At 52.7% G+C, this 21,317-nt stretch overlaps 2 protein-coding genes across 11 annotated transcripts in view; one reads left to right on the top strand and one right to left on the bottom strand.

Moving 5' to 3' along the window:
* Dnmt3 (DNA methyltransferase 3) overlaps nt 1–21,317 on the bottom strand; it is a 45,823-nt gene that overhangs the window by 7,716 nt on the left and 16,790 nt on the right. For 7 of the 8 annotated variants that reach the window (XM_012281030.2, XM_076538364.1, XM_076538362.1 and 4 more), the window contains exon 2: nt 17,464–17,507. In XM_012281030.2, the coding sequence (XP_012136420.1) occupies nt 17,464–17,490 (27 nt within the window). In that variant the 5' untranslated portion in view covers nt 17,491–17,507. Of the gene's footprint in view, nt 1–49; nt 183–17,463; nt 17,508–21,317 lie in introns of those variants that run through there. The other variant, XM_076538360.1, reaches the window with a different exon arrangement.
* Tdg (Thymine DNA glycosylase) overlaps nt 2,956–21,317 on the top strand; it is a 37,024-nt gene continuing 18,662 nt past the window's right edge. The window contains exons 1-4 of one of the 3 annotated variants that reach the window (XM_012281028.2): nt 2,956–4,138; nt 17,686–17,753; nt 19,289–19,506; nt 20,458–20,783. In XM_012281028.2, the coding sequence (XP_012136418.2) occupies nt 3,927–4,138; nt 17,686–17,753; nt 19,289–19,506; nt 20,458–20,783 (824 nt within the window). In that variant the 5' untranslated portion in view covers nt 2,956–3,926. Of the gene's footprint in view, nt 4,139–14,035; nt 14,071–17,685; nt 17,754–19,288; nt 19,507–20,457; nt 20,784–21,317 lie in introns of those variants that run through there. The other 2 variants (XM_076538367.1, XM_076538368.1) reach the window with 2 other exon arrangements.

Below are 21,317 nucleotides of genomic sequence, written 5' to 3'. Positions count from 1 at the left end.
TCGCGAAGAGAACGCGACGGGGGATCCGATTTTTCGAGGGCGGACTTACGGGAACGTTCTTATTCGGTTTTCTTCTTCGTTTCGTTCGAGGTAGTCGTTGCGCAGCGACACACCGAGCGTTTCGTCTTGGCGTATACGGTGGACGACGGACATCGGACAACGGCCAGTCGGGTAAACCGCGCGCAAACGATGGCGAAGAGCAAGGAAACGAGAAGGAGGGTGGAACAAACGGATAGAACAGAATAGAGAAAGAGGAAGAGAGGGCTCCACTGGCCTAGCGCAGCGTGGGCTTTTCTTGCATTCTATTGATTTTTCCGAAAGTTCGCGTGGTGGGAGTCTGGCAGGCAGCGATGTGCGGGTTTGCCAGGAGCGTGTTTGCGTGAGCTTCGACGACGTATCGTCTTTTCCTTCTCTCTCTCTCTCTCTCTCTCTCTCTCTCTCTCTCCCTCTTTCTCGTTCCCTCTCTCTCGGTCACTCTCGTCAACCTGGCGACTGCTCTTTCTCTCTTTCCAGCACACCGCTTCATCCGAGCGTTTCCCTCTTCGTCGCCGGCTGGTATATTCCTCTCTCGCTTCGACGAACCGAGCTCGTAAGCTTTTCTCTCGTTCGTTCGCTTCTGCGTGAAATCCACCCTCGACCCCGCTCGCTCTGGCTCGCTCGCGCCAACGCTGCAACCCGATGATGTATACGTGCGGCTGGCCAGCGCGCTCGAGCGCGCGCGTCCGCGTGCACACACCGACCGGCTATTCGAAACAGGAGCGTGTTAAGAAGTTTCGACTTTGAGGACGTTCGACGCGATAATCGTCGAGGAGAACGAACGGTTGGTCGGACGCGAGCACGATATTCATGCGCGGTAAAACGAACGGTAGGAGGAACGAAAGAAAGTACATAGAAGTTGCAGAGAGAGAAGGAAGGAATCGCGTTCGATTTCGCGGGCGAACGTTTCGATCGTCCGGGACAGGATCGTTTCGTGGAGCCTCGGTGCTCGAGGAACACGCGTTTCGGACGTCGCGTTCGAGGGCCGTCGAGAAATCGAAACGAGTTTCGCGGATCTCGATCGACGATCGAGTTTCGTCGGCAGAACGAATCGGCGAGGACGAATTCGCGAAGAATAGTAGGTATAATTCGTGTCGGGAACGATCCGAGAGAATTTCTAGCTACAGCCCTGGTATTCCATCCACCTACATCGCGGCAGGGTCACCGCATGCACCACCACACCGTTCGTTCTTGCATACATGGGCGCGTACGTGCCCTTATGTATGTACCTCGGAGAGCTATATCCCGGTTTCTCTCGCTCTCGTTCTCCTTTCCTTTCTCGTTTTAGCAGCCGGTCTTCTCTATTTGCTAGGTAGAGGCGAGCGCTCTCGCTAGCTCACCTACAGCGACGTTACGCTCGCGCTCTCGCTCCGATACACCTCTAGGCAGACTCGGTCGAATGGATCGTACGGGTTACGCGAACGCGCGGCCATCGACGCTCGTACGTTCGTAAGTACGTTCGCGAGTACGTGTACGTGAACGTGCACGCGTCGAAACGCGGAGAGCGCGCACGCACGGTTCATCGCGGCCATGCATTCGCTCGGCGAAGCGACTAGACTGGCAGGAAATCGACCGATCGATCTTTCCCGCGGAGTTCGCGAAGGACATCCGACTATTTTCTCGTCTCTGAAGTAACGGCGTCTCGGAAATTCTGCGAGCACGGAAAATCGCGCGCGTAGCTTTTCTTTCGGTCCGCTCGATGCTCGAACGCCGTTCGCCACGCTTCGAAATTGCTCACGGCGGGAACATAAAATCGTTTTCGATTCGTTGCTCGGAGGCGCGCAAATATTACGTCGAAAATTCCTCGTCGTCGGTCGAACATAGCCACGACCTTCCAGCGATCGCGATCTCGTCGCGTAATTTACGTAACTCCGTTGCTACTATATATATATATATATATATATATATATATATATATATGACTATGTACTGGGAAGAAGAAACTTCGAGTTCGAGAAAATACGTTCTACGTAGGATCGATTCGTGTCCTCGGAACGAGCAAGATTCACGATCGATCGACCGATCGATCGGTATCGATCGCTCGCGAAACGAACGTTCGGAGAAAGGGAGAACGCGCAGAAAGATGGAAATTTTTGCGCGCTAAGGGAAAACGATCAGGTGTAGTCGTTATCGTGGTGGACTGAGCCGTCGTGGTTGCTACCGGCGCCAAAGACGACGACGACGACGACGGCGACGGCGACGCCGCCGACACGGCCGACACCGCCGCCGCCGCCGCCGCCGCTACGACCGGCGGGAGGCTCCGAATCCGAGCGAGACCGAACCCAGTCGACGGAGGTCGGAAACGCACGAACCTCTCGGCTCGAGCGACCGAACCAGCGACACGACCAAGCAGTGCGGTGCCGACTCTTGCTGCCGCGGTTTCAGCTTCCGCGGTGTGCGTGGACGCGTGTTTACGCGACGACCAAGTTCTCGTCGAAACAGGGACGAAGCGAACCGGGAGCAGCGAGGAGCGGTGAGGAAAGGATAGCGGAGCAAAGAGACGGAGAGAGCGCGATAGAGCGAGAGCGAAAGAGACGAACGTCGGCGGAGGACAAAGAAAGAGCAGAGAGGTTAGAGAGGAAGAGGAGGAGGCGCGATCGCGGTCGAGTTTTATCGTCGAGACGACTGAAATTTTAGGAGCGGCACGCTGTCGCGTTATCGAAGCAACGCGACGAGCCGTTCGAGCAGCGAGCGAACGTCGAAACCGCGACGACACCGTCCAGAATAGAGGAGAGAGCCCGAAGGGCACGAAAGAAAGAGAAAACGCGTCGCACCGCCTTGGTAGTTCGGGGCGTGGGTGCGGAGATCGCGGAGATCGCGAATCTCTCGAGCGAAACGTTGGTCGAGAGAAAAGGAGAAAAGAACGGAAGAAAGAGACACGAGGAGCGAGAGAGAAAGGGCGAGGAGGAAAGAGGGCGAGAAAGAGAAATGATCAGCAACGAAACGGATCCGTCGCGAGTACCGAGCCGCGTCAGCTTTTTCTTGGTCCGAGCGTGTTGAGAAGACGAGCGCGCCAGACGAGCGGTACGCACCGAGCAAAACGAAACAGGTACAAGGCAACAAGGAACAGGAGAAACTCGGAGAAGAAAGTTTTCGAGCGAGGTCCGGCACGATATAATCCGTTCGGTGGTCACGTGTATCGGGCCGAGAGCGCGGCTGAAACTTTCTGACGAATCTTTTAGCGGAATCTTTTAGCGGGCTTGCACGGTCTCTATCGAGAAGCGACGAAACGAACAGAAAAGACCGTGGATTCGACCGCGAGACTCGTTCCCTTGTCCTCGTGGTGGTGGTGGTGGTCGTGGTCGTCGTCGTCGTTGTCGTCGTCGGAGGGTAGCGCGAGGAAGGACCGTAGAACGGCTCGCAGGGAATCGAGCGGAACCGAGTCGGATATCCTCGAGGACGATGAAGATGGTAAGGACGATCGTGAACGGTAAACGGAGGACGAGCAGCTCGAGGGGACTCGATTGAATTCCGAACGGCGATCGAGGGAGCAATCGGTGTTCGCGGCAGCCACCGTCGCTGCCGGCACCGTCCCCGGTTTCCTCGCGCAACGACGACCGCTCGTTCGTTAACCGTTCCGGTGACAGTGTCAGTGAGTGGTGTCTCGGTGACGAGATAGTTGGTGAATCTCGCGAGGTCGCGCGCGCGCGCGATCTCCGACCCGCGCTAATCTGCCGACGGCTCGCGTTCGAGCCGTCGCGTCGCGTCGCGTCGTGTCGGGAACCACTGGATTTTGCTTATTTCCTAACTGTTCTCCTCTCTCGTTTCCGTGTCGAAACTCGCGTACGAGGAGAGGACCAGGAATAATATACGAGACACCTTGGTACGGTCCGTCGTCGAACGGACGTAACCGGTGATTCGTCCCGGAGCGCGAGAAACGATCGACCAGGATGCAGGTCGCAACGTTGTTTAGGGAGAGTGCCACCCTGTTGGGTGCCTCTAGCCTGGATCCCCCGCAAACTCATCATCATCAGGCTATGCACCAACAGCAACAACAACAACAACAACAGCAGCAGCAGCAGCAGCAGCAGCAGCAGCAGCAGCTACAACAACACCCCGCCGATTTACATTTGGCTCATCACATGCAACACCATTATAAGATGTAAGTTCCGTAGGGCGATCGCGTTATCGTCGTTTAACGGCGAGAAGCGTTTTCTCGATCGAAGAAAGTTCGTTCGTTCGTTCGTTCGAACGTGGCCGGCGAGCGTCGGCCGTCGGAACGCGGCGCTCGAAACGCGCGGTTTCATCGACCAGAGTCGGAGCGACGGATGCGAGTACGATTATGGGTCTCGAAAACGCGTTTCGTGTCGTCGCCGAAATGGCTGTCCGCACCGTTCACGGACTAAACCCTTCTTCGCTTTCCTGCGCCCGAACCTTTTAACAATTTTGTCACGCGCCTCGAAGGGATACAGAGGGTAGCATTTGTATTCGTTGCGCAAGGTCTGGTCGTGCCCTCGTTTCACGAAAGAGTATAATTTCTTCGACGTATCGCTCTTTCTCTTTCTTTTGCTATTTCCCTTATTAGATTAGGCGTCGTTCGGCGATACCTTCGACGGCCAAAAAATGTAAGCTATAGCCGGCGGACACCGGTCCACGGATTCCGAGGGAACGTCGTTCTAGCTCGCTGCTCGAATATTCGAGCGAGAAACCAAACGCGTAAGGACAAACGCGTTCCGCCTTCGAACAACCGAAGCCAAACCGCGAGAAGTTTGGAGCAGACGCAAGGGCGCCAATAGGTCAAGGCTACGTTTCGCTTCGACCGATATATCCGTTGTTTCTCGACTAGCCGTCCTGCGGTCTCTCGGCGTAATTCGCGATTCGCGCGGTTTCCCTCGCGAGATTGTCAGCCGCGAGCAACCGAGAAAAAAGGAAAGGAACGCGAGCGCGGCTGTCGGGCGCGGCGACCGCGGACGAGCGGCGAATAAATTTTCGATCAAGCAACCACCGACGAATCGAAACGAATCGAAACGAAAAATAGAGGAAACGCGCGTACAAAGTAAACGGCGCCACGTGGCCGGAAATCGCGTTTCGATTCGGTAAGAAAAACGCGCCGAACGATTTCGATTACCTTAGAGACCTTACCGATAGGATCGATATCCGGTCCACTCCGTTTTTTTTCGCCTTCGATTCATCGCGATTCGATCTCCTCCGAGTTACTCGGAGTTATTCCCTAAGTTCGGAATACCCGAATCGTCTATGAAACGCGGATATCCAGCGTTTCAGATAAGCAGACATGGTTCGATCGCGAATTCTAAACGCGAAACGCGTACTTTTCTTTCCGATTTCTTCTATCGTGGCCGTTCGTAGCCGAGAAAAAATGTGAACAACACGCGTGGCCGTCGCGTCGCGTTCAACGGGGTTTCACGCGTAGTCGCGCTAGTCGCGCGAAACTTCAGCGGACGCTTCGAACTCCATCGATCTCGAGGCACGATTTCGATCGTTTTCACCCAAAGCGGCTTCTTCTTCCCTCGTGCCAACTTTCATTTTGTTTTTCGGTCCGTGTTCAGGATCCTGCGCCGTTCGCGGTATCGAGACCTAGGTTTCGCCGATACGGTCGACGCGTAAGAAGGGAGCAAACGTTTTTTTCGAACGACGTCGCGCGTCCGTCGATCGATCGAGCCGTTTCGCGCGTTGGACGAAACGAAAAATAGAGGAGAGCAAAACAGCGACTTTTCGACTTTTTCGATTTCACGTTCGCAGACTGCAGTTTCGATCACGTTTCGATCTATTCCCTTCCGCGTTTCCTCTTCTCGATTCTAGAGCTTCTCGTTGCTCTTGGTACTTCTCGTTCACGCGGTTCCTTCGCGTTACCTTTCCTCCGGATCTTTTTCTTTTTCCCTTTTTTCCTCGATCGTTTTACCTCGGTTCCTTTGCACCGTCTTCCCATTTGATTTTTTCACCTTTTTCTCCTTTGCCTTTACGCGTTCCTCCTCTTCTCCGCTGCGTTCTCCGTCTCTCCTCGACGCGTCGTCTCTCTTCCTCTTGTCTCGTTTCGTTCTCTCGTCTCGCGTTCGGCCGTCGTCTCGCTCGGTTATCTCTCTCGTGTTTTTATTTTAGCCCGAAGCAAACGTCGAGGTGGAAACGTAGAGCCGATGGGAGGGCAGGGCAAGCGACGCGGCGGAGAGAAGAGAGCAAGAAAGAGACAGAGGGAAGAAACGGGCGAGCGAGCAGGAAAAGTACGAAGGTGGATGCGAAAGACGGGCAGAAGGGTAGGAGAGTCGAAGCGAAGTGGAGGCGGTGGAGGTGTAGGTGGGGGTGGAGGTGGCGGTGGAGGCGGCGGAGGCGGCGCGGAAGAAGCGGGAGGAGGATAGAACGCGAACGGCCGCGCGAAGAGAGCTCGTCGAACGGGCTCTGCTCTCCTCTTCTCCTCCTTCGGGTCTCTCGCAGGCTATGGTTTCGTAACGCGCGTCTTTCCCGCTCTCCGCCACTCTCCTTTTCCGTCCGTGTCGGTGCAACGCGTTCCACGAGACGTTCCTGATACGCGTCCTTTCAAAAGTCGACGATTCGCGCGCCGTTCGCGCCGGCCAAACCGTTCGAGCGTGTTGCTCCGATGGCGCATCTCTCGAATCGCGCGGACGGTGGCCGACCGGAAACCGAAACTACTCCCGGCGAAAGAAACGTCTCCCGAGGAATAGAGAGGATCCGCGATAACGTCGATCGGAAAAAAGGGAAAACTCGAATCGGCGGTACTACCTACGCCGAACGGTAGTAGCGGCAGCGGCACCTAGACACGCGGTCCATACGGATCTCTAGGGAGCTCCGTGATTATTCCGGGCGCAAATTTATTTTTATCAGGCTGTACCGGGCCTGTTCTCGCTCGAGAGCCAGCGTTGCCGGATTTGAAGTTTTTCCTCGGTTCCTGCAAAATTGTCCAACCTCGCGATGCTCGCGAGGAGCGAAGCGAACGTTTCGTTCGGCTCGTTAAAAAAAGACGCGACGCAATTTCGGTCGGGAAGGACAACGTCGTCGAAAGGTATTTTCGTTGCGAAACGCGCAGAAACCGCGCGTATCGAGCGGGAAAGACCGATTAGGGAAAATCTTTTGGTTCGATTCGGAAACGGTGTTTCGGGAAGAAGAGGAAAGTCGTCGAAGTCTCTTATCCTTGAACGATCGAAAGGAGGAGAATCGAAAGCGAAGCAACGGTTTGTTCGTTGCTCGCTACGCGTGTACGTCGAAGCATCTCCCGTTACGTAATACCGTTAACGTCTCGAAAATCACTGACAGATCTGAACGCGCCGCTACGAGAGAAAGCGCGAATCTAGGACAGCCGCGGACAGGTTAAAGGACGAATGGACGCGAAGGATCAAGAAGAGTAAAAAAAATTGTCCGCTTCGCGGTTCGGTTCTTCCCTGTCCAACGTCCGAAGAACGCGATCGCTCGTAAATAGTTGCCGTCGCGCCACGAACGCTCCTAAGGGTTTAGCTCGGCCGCGTCGGCGTTTCCGCTCGCGCGATTACCTACGACCCACGGTTTCTTTCGTGTTCGAAGCTGCCGAGCAGTTCTTTTTCCCTTCTCTTCGTCTCTCCTTCGTTTTATCCTTTTTCCACGATCGGCCAAGCGTACGAACAGCTTTCGCTCGCGTCGCGTCCGCGAAGAAGAATACGCGCGCTCGCGCGCGCGTAGGTCGATCGTACGGGTTCGGCGAGTTTCGTGCTTCTCCGGCTTCTCTTCACGGTTTTCGCTCTTTCGACCTTTTCGTCCGAACAGCGTCCATGTAAGCGCGAGGCGAGTCTCGGTTGTCCGCCAACGAGAAAGCTTCGTAAACACCGTGCTCGATCGTTTCGATTTATTTTCCTTCGTCCCGATCGTTCTCCGGTATCGCGTCGATTTCCGGTTTCGCGAAACGATCGAAAATCGAAAGAACAGAGCGGAGACGTTTCCCCGGCGACGGGCCGCGACGCGTATCGAGTAAGCGACGAGACACGCGCTGATCCGTGCGCGTGATATCGATACGAATTGTTCGATTAACCGGTTTCGATTCGGATGGAAAAACGAGATGGCGGAACGGCCCGTAGGATAAGACGGATCGCGGAGGAATTTGCCGAGAGAAAGGACAATCGGAGACGCGGAGGGTCGCGCGCGGTCTTATTAAGACCGCAATTAGGCCGTATTACCGAATTACGTTACAATCGAGAATAACGAGCAGGCGCGGTAATAAATTACGACGGCTCGCGTAATCGTTACCTCGGAGTATCGCGTAACAGCCTCTCCCTATCGGTTTACGTTCGACTTTAATTGCATCGCGGCAGGACGACCGGGCTTTTTGGTCCACGGGGCGGTTAGGTACTCGTAACGATCCGAATAATTAAACGCACTTTTCACAAATTAATACGCAACGTCGCTGTTCGTTTGCCGGATACTGTTCCGTCGTAACGATGCGCATCTGCGGATTCGATCAAACCCGACGATGTTTGCGCGACGTCGAAAGGACGCCGCGAACGCGAATCCGTCGAACGAACTTTGCGCGAGTTTTCGAGATCGTCGAGAACGGGGCGAAACTCGGCGAAACTCGGCGAAACTCGGCGAAACGGTGAAAAAAAGGAGCGCGACGAACCGAAAACGAGTTCCTGGACCTAGCGATCTCCGTTATTCCGCTACTTTTTCTTTTCTTCTTCTCTTTCGAATAGAACGTTGGTGACGCGCGTTGGTCGCTGCACACTGTACGTTCGACGCGTATGCACGTAGAAGCGCGCACGGAGGAAACGTGCATCGAACGCGTAAACGATCGACGCTTGCATGTGCCACGCGTTTTCTGCTCGTGCGCGCGTACCGTCTACGATCGGTTACGTCGCGTACGTACGCTACACCCTGCATACGGATAGACGTTCGCGCGGCGAAGAATGCGTGCCCATCCGTGTCGAGTCGTGCTTCCGATCTTTTTCTCTTTTATCGCGCCATCCGAAAATTCGGAGGAAGGACGTCTGGCCGAGCGAGAGAGGTAGATTCGCGATCGATGGGTCTTTCTTCGTCCTCGGGACAACACCGACAGCGAACGGAAACAACGAGAAAACCCGCGACTCGCCGTTTCGCGTCGCTACGATTCGACGCGTTACGACGAGACGGATTTATCGAATACTTGGAACTTGCCGGCGTCTCTTCTCGCGAGTTAGCGAGCGGGGGATTTGCTCGATACTACGCGCAACTACGAACAGGGAGGGAAAACTTTCCGGAATTTGGCGAGAAACTGGAAAGTTTGAAACGCACGGGCCGCGCGCAACTCCCGCGCGAACAATTCTCTAGCCGGTCGTCCACGAGTTTACCAAAGTCGGCCGCGAATATCTTTTCGGAGGGAAAAGGTTCTCCGAACAAGGTGTTCTCTTCCCGTTCGCATCTTCCCCCCGTAGTTTTTCTCCCGTCTTTCGTCGCGAGTAAGTAGAAAACGCGAAATGCGAGCTGACGATCCCTAAATTTTGCTACGGGTCTCGCGTTCGATAGTGGCACGGTAAACGGTTTACCGGCGGCTACGCGAGAAGACGATAGGAGGCCGATAGCGAGCGACGGAGGATATCGGCCGCTCTCGCTTTTACTCCTTTCGACCACCGCCGTTCGATTCGCCGTAATTCCTTCTCGTTCGCGTACACCGAGCCAACGCAGCGGCGGCGCTCTCGCTTACCCTCCCATCCTCGCGTTAGCGTAGGAGTCGCTTCAAAACTCGGTCAAAGTCTCGTCGCCGTGGCGTCTCGCTTCGGGGATTCGAACGAAAGGGTCGTTTCTCTTTCTCTCGATCTCTGTCCTGCTCCTGCCCTTTTTTTCGCCACCCAACCACCCTGTTTCCTCCTTGACCGTTTACCGCGCTTCTTTTACATTCTATCGATTCCTTCCTCCTTTCTTTCGGTCGTTTCTTTTTCTTCTTCGAACGCGAATGTCCGCCTCGACGAAACCGAGCATCGCGAGCGAACGCGTCGACGCCTAGCCTTTCGGTGCTCCTCCTTCGTTCGCCGACTTCCGAGTCTTATTACCCGAAACTAACCGACGGAGATTCCAAACATTTGGAGCGTGGAAGATTTTCCACGAAAAGCTGTCGGATCGAGACCGCGAATTCTACCGAGCATAGAACGTTCTCCGTAAAACCCAGACTTTCTTCCAGTAGCTTAAACTCGTGCTCGTCGTCGTCGTCGTCGTGTTCGCTAACGGTCGCCGACGTTGCTCTCGTTTCGCCGGCGTTATGGTCGACGATGGATCCAGGAATCGCGGAACATCGATCGCGACGAGAATGCGAGGGAATTTCAAGGAAACAAGAACGGAGCGCGGGAAAGTTTGTCGACGAAGTCGAAGAAGCGAGAGATCGAACGAAAGGGAACGAACTCGGACCCCGAGAGCAAAGGGAAAAAGTTTCAAGCGTCAAATAGAAATTCGATTTATTGACTTTCGAAGTCACTCTCCCTTTTCCGCGGAGGTCGAGGCACGGGAGGCAGAGGGAGGGCAGGCGGCGACGGCGACGGCTCGATGGAAGCACAGAGGGTCGGAAAAAAAGCGACGAAGAGAACGCGCTGTCGCCGAAGCGGCTCGCGGTAGGTCAGGATCGCGAGGAACGAGATGGATACGAATCATAAAATTTGATTGAACCGACCTAGGCTAGGGGGAGCACCAGCTGTCTCTGCGCGCGTGTTCGGTATCGCGTATTTTTCGCTGACCGGCGAAACAGCGTCGAGAGAACGCGCGCGGTACCCTATCTATCCATTCATCCGTCCATTCGTACGATTTGCTTTTTTTTTTCCTTCGTTATTCTTGTTTCCTCTCGTTTCTTTTCGTTTAAGAGAGCCGTGCATGCATAGGATTTCGAACGCGTCCGAATTTCTCGCGACCGACGTTTCGCGTAGAAACCTATTAAATCCGTATTCGGTAATTTTGACGGTGACTCGATTCGATAACGAAAACGCGAGGAGACTCCGTGAATCATCGACGAATTTCGACGAGCACGATTCGCGACGCGCGGTTTCCTCGAATTACGAGCGCGCTTCCCTTTAAGGAGCGGTACGAAAGGAAGAGGAATAGAAAGAGAGATCGATCGATCGCGACTATAGAGATTCGAGGCGCGATTATCGCGCCTCGACCGCGAGAGTTGTTGCTTCTCGAACGGCTGAGAGGAGTCTGCGAGCGGAGTGGCTCGTTCTCGTTCCTTTGTGTTTTACCGAGAACGCGAAAGAGAGGAGAGAAGAAGAGAGACGAGGAGGTCCGAAGGCGAATCGAAGAGCCGAACGACGCGGATTACTGTCGGCTCGGCGACGATCGCGATAGACCGACGGATTAGCTACTAGAGACGCGACTAGACGAGATCGCCGCGTCACCAAGCGAAAATCGATTCCGCGGATAAAAGAGTCGTTGTCGCGTCTCGATCGGTTCTTATTCTCTAAGGTATTTCGTTGATTTTTTTCCAAGAACCGCGCTCGGTACGTCTCGAGATCGCGAACGAATTTGTTCGCGAGTGTTCGAACCGCGGCAGTGTCCTTCGGGAGAGGGTTCCGATGCACGTGCTCCAACAGGATTTTATGAATGGGAACCACGCGCGGTTCGAACGGCCGCTTCGATACGCTCCCGCGGGCCAGTTAGGCGACCGAACGGAAGAAAAAAGAGCGATAAAGCCGAGACGAGCGAAGGCAGAATCGAGTAGAAGGAGGAACGAGCGGAGAGAAAAAGGATCGTCGTGCGCGGAGCGGAGGATGAGGAGGTGCGCGCGGCAGAAAAGGGGACGTTGCCGTCGACGTCAGGTCGAAGAAGAAACGGTGGAACTCGGTCGTCTACCCTGTAATTTATAACTGGAAACTCGGAACTACGACGCGACCTAAGGCGATACGTCGATTCCACTCAGGGGAATCCCCGGTCCTCCTTTTGCCGAAGGTCGTCCGACCTTCGAGCAGCATCGATACCTGCTTCCTCTCTCTCTCTCTCTGCGTCTGTTGCTTCTTTCGATTCTTCCTTTTCTGCTTCTCCCTCCTCTTCTTTTCTTTAACCGCGTTTCCTGGCTATTGCCAAACTTCGCATCGGCTAATAACACCAACGATTTCCTGGTTAATCGCCAAATAAACGTCTGTTCTCGCGCAAACGCGGATAACGCGGACTAACGCGACTTTTAATTCTCGAAAGCGAACGCGGATAAGTTAGCCACAGTTCTCTCTGTAGCCTGTCTATAGAACCGAAAGTTCGTGTCGCGAACGTGGATCGTGCATCGCACAGTTACGAACGCGAACCGTGGAAAATTCAAAGTTTCTAGAAAAACTAACGGTATCGAACTGCTCGACAAATCCGGTGTTGCGACGCGACGGTTACAGAACACTCGTTCTCGTTCGCGAACCAGACGTACTCGCGTATCTCGGCACGGCCGAAAGCGATCGTTCCTACGCGAAATAAATATTCATGCGTTCAAGCGGGAGAATCGTCGATTCGTGTTCGTCCTCGTCGTTGAAAACGTAGGAAGCGCGCTACGGGATCGTTCGTTTCCAGTTTTGGAAACGTCTAGACGACGACCGGACGTTTTCGCGTTATAATTTTGCCTCTTCTTCCTTCGTTTCTCTTCTCGTTTCTTAGCGCCGATAGATACGAGACTTTCTTGGAAATCTCACAATCGGTAACTAGTGAATTTGATAGCGAACTGTCGGATACCGATTTTCAGTTTCGTTCGATGGGTCGTAGGAAAAACTCGTTCGCCATCTTGATTCGCGCAGAGATTTTTTAGGCTCGAAGACGCGTCTCTTTTTTGGATCTACCGTTGGTTCGTCGCGAAGAAATTTTCGAGCCCACGCTCGATTCGTGTTCGTTAACGGTATCGCAGCGGTTCTCTTCCTTTTACGTGGTCTGTTAGGATTCGAGCACGAACTCGGGAACGACCGACGCGCCACCGAAGAGATCGCGTTCCCGAGAGGACCAACCTCTCGAGCGCCTCGTCTCCTTTCTTTTCTCGCCCGTTCTGCTCCTTCCGTCGTCGTTTTCGATCCACCGGGAAAACTCCTCTTCTCGCGACGAAATCGCCCGTGAAACGAGACCTCTCGCGTCCTCGGCAAGGATTTTCGACGATTCGAACGCGGAACCTTCGTTTTTATTTTCGTTTCTTTCTTTCTCCGTTTACGCAACGAAAGTAAATTCGTCGATCGACGATCAAATATATTTTTTCGCGGAAACTGCTGGCGAAACGAGCAAGAAACGCGAAAAGGTAAATGGAGAAAGAAAAGAACGCGTCCGAAAGGAAACGAAGAATGGATGACCGCGCGAACGCGCGAGCGAGCGAGCGAGCGAACCGAGGGAAACGGTAGAAAGAAAGAGGAACGAAGAGAGAGAGAGAGAGCGAGAGAGATAAAGAGAGAGAGAGTGATAGAGAGAGAAAGCAGCGGTTTTTCGTTATCGACATTTTCCAGGACGCGTTAAGGTGTGCGTGAACGTACGTGCGTGAGCTCCTCTCGTTGCCCCCTTTAACGGCGAGCGTGTGCGAGCTGCTGTCGACCGTGTCCGTGCGTAGTTGTAGGTGTCCGCGGGGTTGTGTGCGCGAAAATTTGTACGGGTATGCGTGTACGTGTTGGCAGGCATACGGGCAGTGTGTGCGTGTAGAGTTTTCTGGAGGTTTCCCCTAGCAACGAGCAGCAGCACCAGCACCAGCCACAGCCCGGCTTAGGGGTAGCTACGAACCCCGCGCGAAATCTCCTTCCTTTTTCTCTTTCTCTTCGCTCTTCTTTCCCTCTTTCTTTCTTTTACTATTTTTCCTTTCCGTTTCCATGTTGTCCCACAGTTTCGGTTTATCCTGATTTTCCTCCCTGTTCGAACATTTCGCGAGGAAATCGAACAAGACAGTCTCTTTCCGTCGATTCTCTTTTTTCTCGCGAAACTTTCGAGCTCTTAATCGTCGATCATAGAAACGTAGACGACCCAGGGATACTCGGCGATCCGACTAAACGAGAAAAACGATCGGACGGCGCGGCGAAAGAGTGGCCTATGATCGGAAACGCGACGATCGGTCGCGAAAGAACGGAGAAGATTTTCCCGCAAACGTATCGCATGATCGTCGTTATTCTCGCGACTCGGAATCATGTATCGCCTCGGACAATGGTAAATATCGTGAACGAGCTCACAAATCCCCGTTGTTCGTATCGAAAGTGGACGAAATCGCGATCGACGTTATCGAAGTAGCACGAAAACTGAAGGGACAAACGATACGTCCGGAGTTGCAAAAATAAAAAAGAAAAAACGAGCATTTTCTTGATACGAGAAAGAACCTTTTTCTCGGACAGCGGTTCGAAGCTTTCCCTACGAAACCGGAGGGAGTGAAGCAAAGGGAGAGCGTGCGAGAGAGAGAGAAAGAGAGAGGGACAGTATGTGCGCGTGTATGTGTATGTGCGCGCGCGATGAGAAGAGCACGGACAGAGAGTAGAGGAGAGGAGAGTAGAGGAGAGTAGAGTAGAGTAGAGTAGAGTAGAGTAGAGGAGAGGAGAGGAGAGGAGAGGAGAGGAGAGGAGAGGAGAGAGGAGGAGAGAGGAGAGGAGAGGAGAGGAGAGAGACGGATAGAATCTCTCCATTCCCTCGCCCACTTCCCTCGTCTCACCCCCGTCGACTGCCCTAGTCGTTTCCAGCAAGTACTTCTATGTACCACCCATCTCCTACACGCTACCCTTATATACCTTGTATATTTACCTTGCCGGCATATACAGCGTACCTATGTGTACGTACACATTGGGGCCCGCGATACATAGGTCCGAGCTCCGCGTAAAAAGTATATACATGGAACGGTAGGTATCGCTCCGGCTGAAAATTATTCCGAGTATTTTGGAATTAGCGTGCGAAAACGAGCAACGTTGCGCGAAGGAAAAAGAGAAGAAAAAAAGGAAAAGCTGAATGGAAAACGTAGTTTTCGCCGATTCACCGACCGTTCGACCGTTCGACCGTTCCGTGAACTCCGTCCGAACGCACCACATTCTTCGCGTCTTCTCTATCTTTGTATCGCTTTCCCAACGAACCGATCTCGAAACCTGGTGTATCAGCACCAGGCCAGAAAAGAACCGATTTCGCGTGCAAAGGCACGGCAAAGCGTTATCCGTGACCGTACGTGCGCTTCTCCTTCTCCTTCCTGTTTCTCTAGACTCTAGACGGATACTTTTTATCGTGGTTTCGCGATAGATAGGGAAACTCCCGCGCGAAACCGCGTCAAGACCGATTCTTTTAGCACGTAAGCCTCGGAAAACTGATCGTAGAAACGACGACTGCGGTCTCTCGAATTTTTTTCGTCGGACACGAATAACGCGAGTCCCGGTTTGTTCGCCGCGATACATAGTTAGAAGTCAGATTTATTCGACGGAGTAGGTGTATCGTCGAAGGATGAATCGTTATCGAAACGTGGGTTTAGAAGGCAGCAGGATTACGACGGCGCTCGACGATAAAAAAAATGAAAATTAATTCCGGTTCTGCCCGAACGTCGGATCGTACGGACTATTGGGCTACCGGACACAGGCCCCTTCGAGATACTTTACGTAACGTCGCGTTGCGTCGTTCTGTCTTCGGCAGCCGCGCGACCGTTTTATCCTGGAAAGCGTGCCGCTGGAAATATCGTTGTCCAACTGCTCGTTTCAAACATGCCACGAGAAACCAACGGGATTCGATCGAATTTCCAAAGAAATTTCCAAACAATAATCGTCGTAGACCGCGTGCTTTAATTACGATTCTACGAAGTTAGGACATTAACGTCGCCACATAAGCCATTACGATAGCGTTTGTGCAGGTTGTTTGGAAAAGATCGTACTAAACTGTAAGAAAACGCGATAATATTTTGTAATGCCGGGTAATATTTTGATTACGATAACGTTCGGTTTATTCGAAGCAACGGGAATCGTACCGAACGTTCGGCGCGACAGCTTGTTCGACTCGATTACACCGATTACGGTATTTAGATCGGCGAGGAATTATTACGAACCAGACTCGACGTTACTCCGACTTTTATTTTCCCCCGAGACCGGAACGTAACCAGCTGTCGTCTCCGTTCCTACCTTGTAATAATCGTGTTCGATTATCGGGCGACAAACGCAGGAAATAAGAAAAAGAAATGTGAAAAATAAAAAAAAGGGGATTACGAAGAAACGGTTCGTTCGATCGGTCGCGCGATTAAAAGCTCTTTCGCTAGGACCGCGCGCGATCTTCGGTTCGAACGGAAACAGCGTGGGCAGGTTGCATTATGCTGGTTCGCGCAAACTTCATTGTTTGTATTTAGTCTCGTGCGTAATATTTGCGCCGTGGCGCGATACCGTGCGCACCGGGCGTCGAGGCTACGCACCGCGTTCGCAGCGACTTTCCCCGATATCGAGTGTCACGGCTTTTAGGCCCCATCCGTTGGTAAACCGAGCAACGATAGTTTCAAATTCGATCACGAGTTGCCTCTGTTTTCGCGTTCTTTTCACCCTTTAGCGTTTCTCGCGCGAGTTCTTCCCGATTCGCGGACGAGATGACCGTGACTTCTCGCGATCTCGTCGACACGAAATTACTCGGTCCAAGCGGTTTCGTCGCCGCCAACGCGAAACTACTCGATCGATCGAGCTCACAGCTGATCGTAATGGCTCCGTTCTCCGAGAACTTTCGAGGAACGCTCTCGCACCCGTAATCTCCGTTACGCGATTACGACTCGAATCTTTTGCCAACCGAGCGCAGTCGCTATCTATCGCCGCGCGTACCGTCTTTTCGCCCCGAATCAAACTCTCTGCTCGTCCTCGCGATGCCGCGAAAGAATACGCGCATCTTGAGAAACTTTCTTTTCGCGTCGTCCTAGATGTAACGCTTTCATCGAGGCGTCCATGAAATGACAATTTTTTTTTTTACTCGTCGCAGAAAATTCGTCTTTTATACGAACGAAAAGGACGAACAATGGATAGAACAATCATAATTGGGACGAGCTTATAGGGAATACGATCGATTAAGCGGAGTACACGTGGATTCGTGCGTTTCGAATTCGTCTTCTTCTCCTCTTCTTCCTCCTCCTCCTCTCTTTTATCCTCTATTTTCGTTTATACGGCCATAGTTGTATCTCGTAAATGGTAATCGTGACAGCGTACGACGTTAATCAGCTGTCTATCGCGCACTGTGTACTACACGTTCGTCGACGACGATAACGCTTTCCCGAATAAAAACAAGTACTTCGATTAAGGGATTAAGGGAGAGAAAGAGAATCGCTGTAGAAATTCGTTGGTCGAAGATAAGAAAAGTACAGGTTGCTCGTTTCCGCTTTCTAATATCGACGGTCGATACGAATCCATCGAGCAAGTTTAGAAGGATTCACGGCTCGTTTCGTTCGCGATCGCGTCGAACAATTTACCGAGATTCCGTGGTTTTATAAATGACTCGATATTGCGAGCATTAATTCGTTCGTCGAGCCATTAATATCCGAGATGTCCTCCTCCTATGAACGGACGAACGAACTAACGTACAAGCTAGGGAATATCGTTTGGAACGCGACGAAATTACCTGTTGCTGGTCGACGCACGAAGACATTCCCTCCGGCTTCGTTTCTGCAAAGAAAAGAAACAGAAATAAAAATATCGATAATACGATGAACGTTTCTGTGAAAGGGAACAACTGAAAAGGTTGAAAGAACGAAAAAGAAAGAATTCTTGTCTCGATTTCGTAACATTATTCGCGCGAAACGATGGTTCGCATTAAAGAGTGCCGTTTGATTTTTCGTTTCAGGTCGTATCCGTCACCCGTGCAAAACGGAGGACCAAACGGAGCGACGATGAATTGCAACGGGTCTCAAGGTAAGAACGATTCGAGATCTCGTAGGTAGACCGAGCGGAAAGGCAAAGGCTGAAACGCGACGTCACCAGATATATCGCACATTTTCGGAGATGGAACGGTATTTCGCGATAGAACGCGGAGATACGTCGGCGTTGCAAAAATTCGAGGAAACGTTTCGCGTATCGAATTAACGTTGCATTCGATTCATTGGCGGTGTTCTCCGTCAAAGATTGGCCACGTATCGAAATACGTGTACATCTCTCTCGATCTCTCTTTTTCTCTCTCTCTCTCTCTCACACACACACACTCCCTCTTTCTCTCTCTCTCTCTTCCTCTCTCGGGCCGCGAATAATTTTCCAACTATCAAATCGACGCCGCGTACTCCGTTTCACGTAGGTCGCGCGACAACGACCGGCTCGATACGCGTAGGTACGCGTATCGCGGAGAAAAGTTTCAGCTTGTACGACAGGGACAGAGGGGAACAAAAAAAAAATTCCCCACCTCGTGACAATTCAATATCGCGGGATTACGCGGACAAAGGTATAACGAATCAAATATCATTTTAATTTTCTATATTGTATCTTGCAAACGCGTACCGCTCGAACGCGTCGACGATACGTGCGTTTGGCATTCTGCAAAAACCTGCCGTTTTATCCGCGCGCGTTTATTTTCAGATTCGACCCGTCGTTTTCCGTTGATTCACGCGAAAGAGGACTTTTCGAATCGCGATAAAATCGGTCGTCGCATGGACCATGCCCAGTCTCGATTCAAGACCGTAAGAAAAATTTCGATCGATTCGAGTCGCGAATTTTGAGCGATCGGAAGAACGGGAGGAAAGGAAATTTGGCGCGACGTAACCCGAGAGAAGAGAAACGGAAAGAAAACGTAATCGCTAGGGAACGAAAGTGGGTACGAATTTTCCGGGTGCGGTTACCCCGACGCGGCGGTATGCAAAAATCTTTATTCGTGCAAGAGAAAGGAGAAATAGGGTGAGAGAGAAAGAGAACGAAATAGAGAGAGAGAGAGAGAGAGAGAGAGAGAGGGAAAGAGAAAGAGAGAGAGAGAGAGGCGGTTCACGTTTGCGAAAAAGTTGACTCACGGCGTAAAAATATACCTCGAGCGATAAGCTCGTGGAAAAATAACGCGGCTCTTTTCGTTCGCGTTCGATATTAAAAATATTCCGGAATAACGTAAAAACTTTGCGGTGTTGGACAAGAACGAAACGCCCAAGGGACGAAGGTACAAACGCTTTCGACGATTTAATCGGAGCGTTCGAAAGGTGATTCCGTTGGTTCGACGGGCGTCGAACCGTTTCTTTTTTAAGTCGGCGTAGGTATTTTCGCAAGAAAACTGGTCGGAAAAGAGAAGCATCGATATCCCATCGTTTCGGTAACGAGGAGGATAACGCGGCCGCGAACGCGACACGCCAGATTCGCGAACGCGGATCGGGTTTCTAACGATACGATCGAGCCAAGGCAAAAGACGAAGGCGCGATGGTAACGATAATGGCAGAAGAACGAAGCAAAGTCGAGGTTCGATGGGTTTTTCTGTGCAGGGGTGATGGTAAAGCAGGAAGCGAGGGATGACGGTTACGAGACAAGTCCGGACCTCGAGATGAGGAGCACCGGCGGTGACAGCAGTCAGCAGTACCACACGCCGCTGACACCGCACACACCGCACACGCCGCACACGCCGCACACACCCCTCACGCCGATATCGGCGACAGCGCATCAACCCCAGCAACCTGGCTCGACCGCTTCCACCCTTGGACAGGTGAGTTTTTCCTATTTCTAGCCGGAGGAAGCCGCGCGAGAACCCTTTCGACGCTGGCTACCTTCTCTCCCTCTTTTTCTCCTCCTTTGCTCCGAGTCCACGCCATTTTCCTCGCCTCACGCCGTCGCTCTTCTCCTCGTCGCCAACGAACGAGAGTCGAGTTGCCGCTGTTCGACCACCGAATCTCCAAAAAGAAATCGCAACGAGCAGGAACCCGAGAAAGAGGAGAGAGAAAGAGAGAGAGAGAGAGAGAGAGAGAGAGAGAGAGAGAGAGAGAGAGGGAGAGAGCGAGACGAAACGCGACGGAATTAATCGAAGCACCGGTAACGAGCAACGATTACGCGGTAAAAATACCTCGAAATAAAATTGAAAAGTTATTGCTCGATAAAAACAATGTACGATCGACGAACCGGCCGATCGGCCGTACGCGAATCCAGTATTCGACTCCCGGACGAATCGAAATTACGAGCGATAAATTGCGAGGAAAGCGCGGGTAATCGACGCGTCGGATTCGTCGTAATACCGCCGGATCAATTTGCATATCGATGTTAGTTTTTACGGTTGACCGTCGCTTACGCAACGCACCTTCGCGATTGTAACGACGGAAGAAATAGATTTTTCTTTCTTTTTACGCCGCGGCTGTTGCTCGCAAAAGCGATCGATCGTTCCGATCGGGCAGCCGCGGACGGCGACGTCGTTTTTTCGTTCGATCGTGGTTCCGTTTTCGAAGAATCGATCGCGCGCACGACGGCGTCCGTTCCGTGGATAACCCCGGATCGAGGCTAAACAAACCGAACGATAATCGCTCGCGACGGCTACTAGACGCCGATAAACGGAGTATCCCTTTCTTTTTTACTTCGGTGGCGAGCGATTCGCTCGAAGGTCGTTCACGACGGCCGTCGACTCGAAATAACGCCGACTCCGTTATTAAATGGTAACGATGATTCGCAGGTAACGATCAAGTGCGAGACACCGGTGGATCCGTATTCGTTCGTGGACGAGGAGATGTCGATGGGTGGTATGAGGACTGCCAGCAGCCCTGCCGGTAACCCGGAGAACATGACGTGTCCGTCCGGAGCGCAACCGGGCCTGGGTACGCCTACGTCGACACCGCCCGGACCACTCTCCGGACCGCTTTCCGGACCACTGTCTGGACCGCAACATCTTCAGATGAACCTCGGCGTGATGAACGGCAACGTGAACCCTCAGTTGGCGGTTCATCAGCCAAAGAAACGGGGCCGCAAAAGAAAGTCCGAAATGATTCTGACGCCGGAAGAGTAAGAGACCCGTTTGTTTTCTGTTCGTCCCTCTACGATATGCTCTTTCTTCTGTTCGCCATCGAATTCGACGCGACGCGACTCGACCCTATGATTAGTCGCGAACGAAGAAACGACGACGCTCGATGCCTGGTCGCGCGCGTACTCTTCGTTTCTTCGAACCGCTTTGCTACGTCTAAACGCTCGAGCGGACAGCACCGCACGGTTCGATCGAGGACGAACCAACGCGGCGCGAAAGCGCGACGATCGAAGTCGCGGAAATACTCTGACAGGAGGACACACTGTTCGAGCGTTCGTCGCAAAGCGTGAACAAAGAGGCGCGAGGTATCGGTCGAGTAACGCGGACGGACGGGGGCCGAGCGTAGTCTCCGCTCGGAGTGCGAATAAAATTTCGAGAAGGCAACTCGGTAGTCGACGTCGTCGTCGTCGTCGTCGTCGTCGTCGTCGTCGTCGTCAAAGAGGTTCGAAACCTCGTAGAAGACGTACGCGAAGGTTGTAACCGCGACCGCTGAATTCGATGATCGACGTAACGAG

This window comes from Megachile rotundata, chromosome 12, assembly GCF_050947335.1.
Source record: "Megachile rotundata isolate GNS110a chromosome 12, iyMegRotu1, whole genome shotgun sequence".
Classification (NCBI taxonomy): domain Eukaryota; kingdom Metazoa; phylum Arthropoda; class Insecta; order Hymenoptera; family Megachilidae; genus Megachile; species Megachile rotundata.
This window is presented reverse-complemented; position numbering and strand designations above follow the sequence as displayed.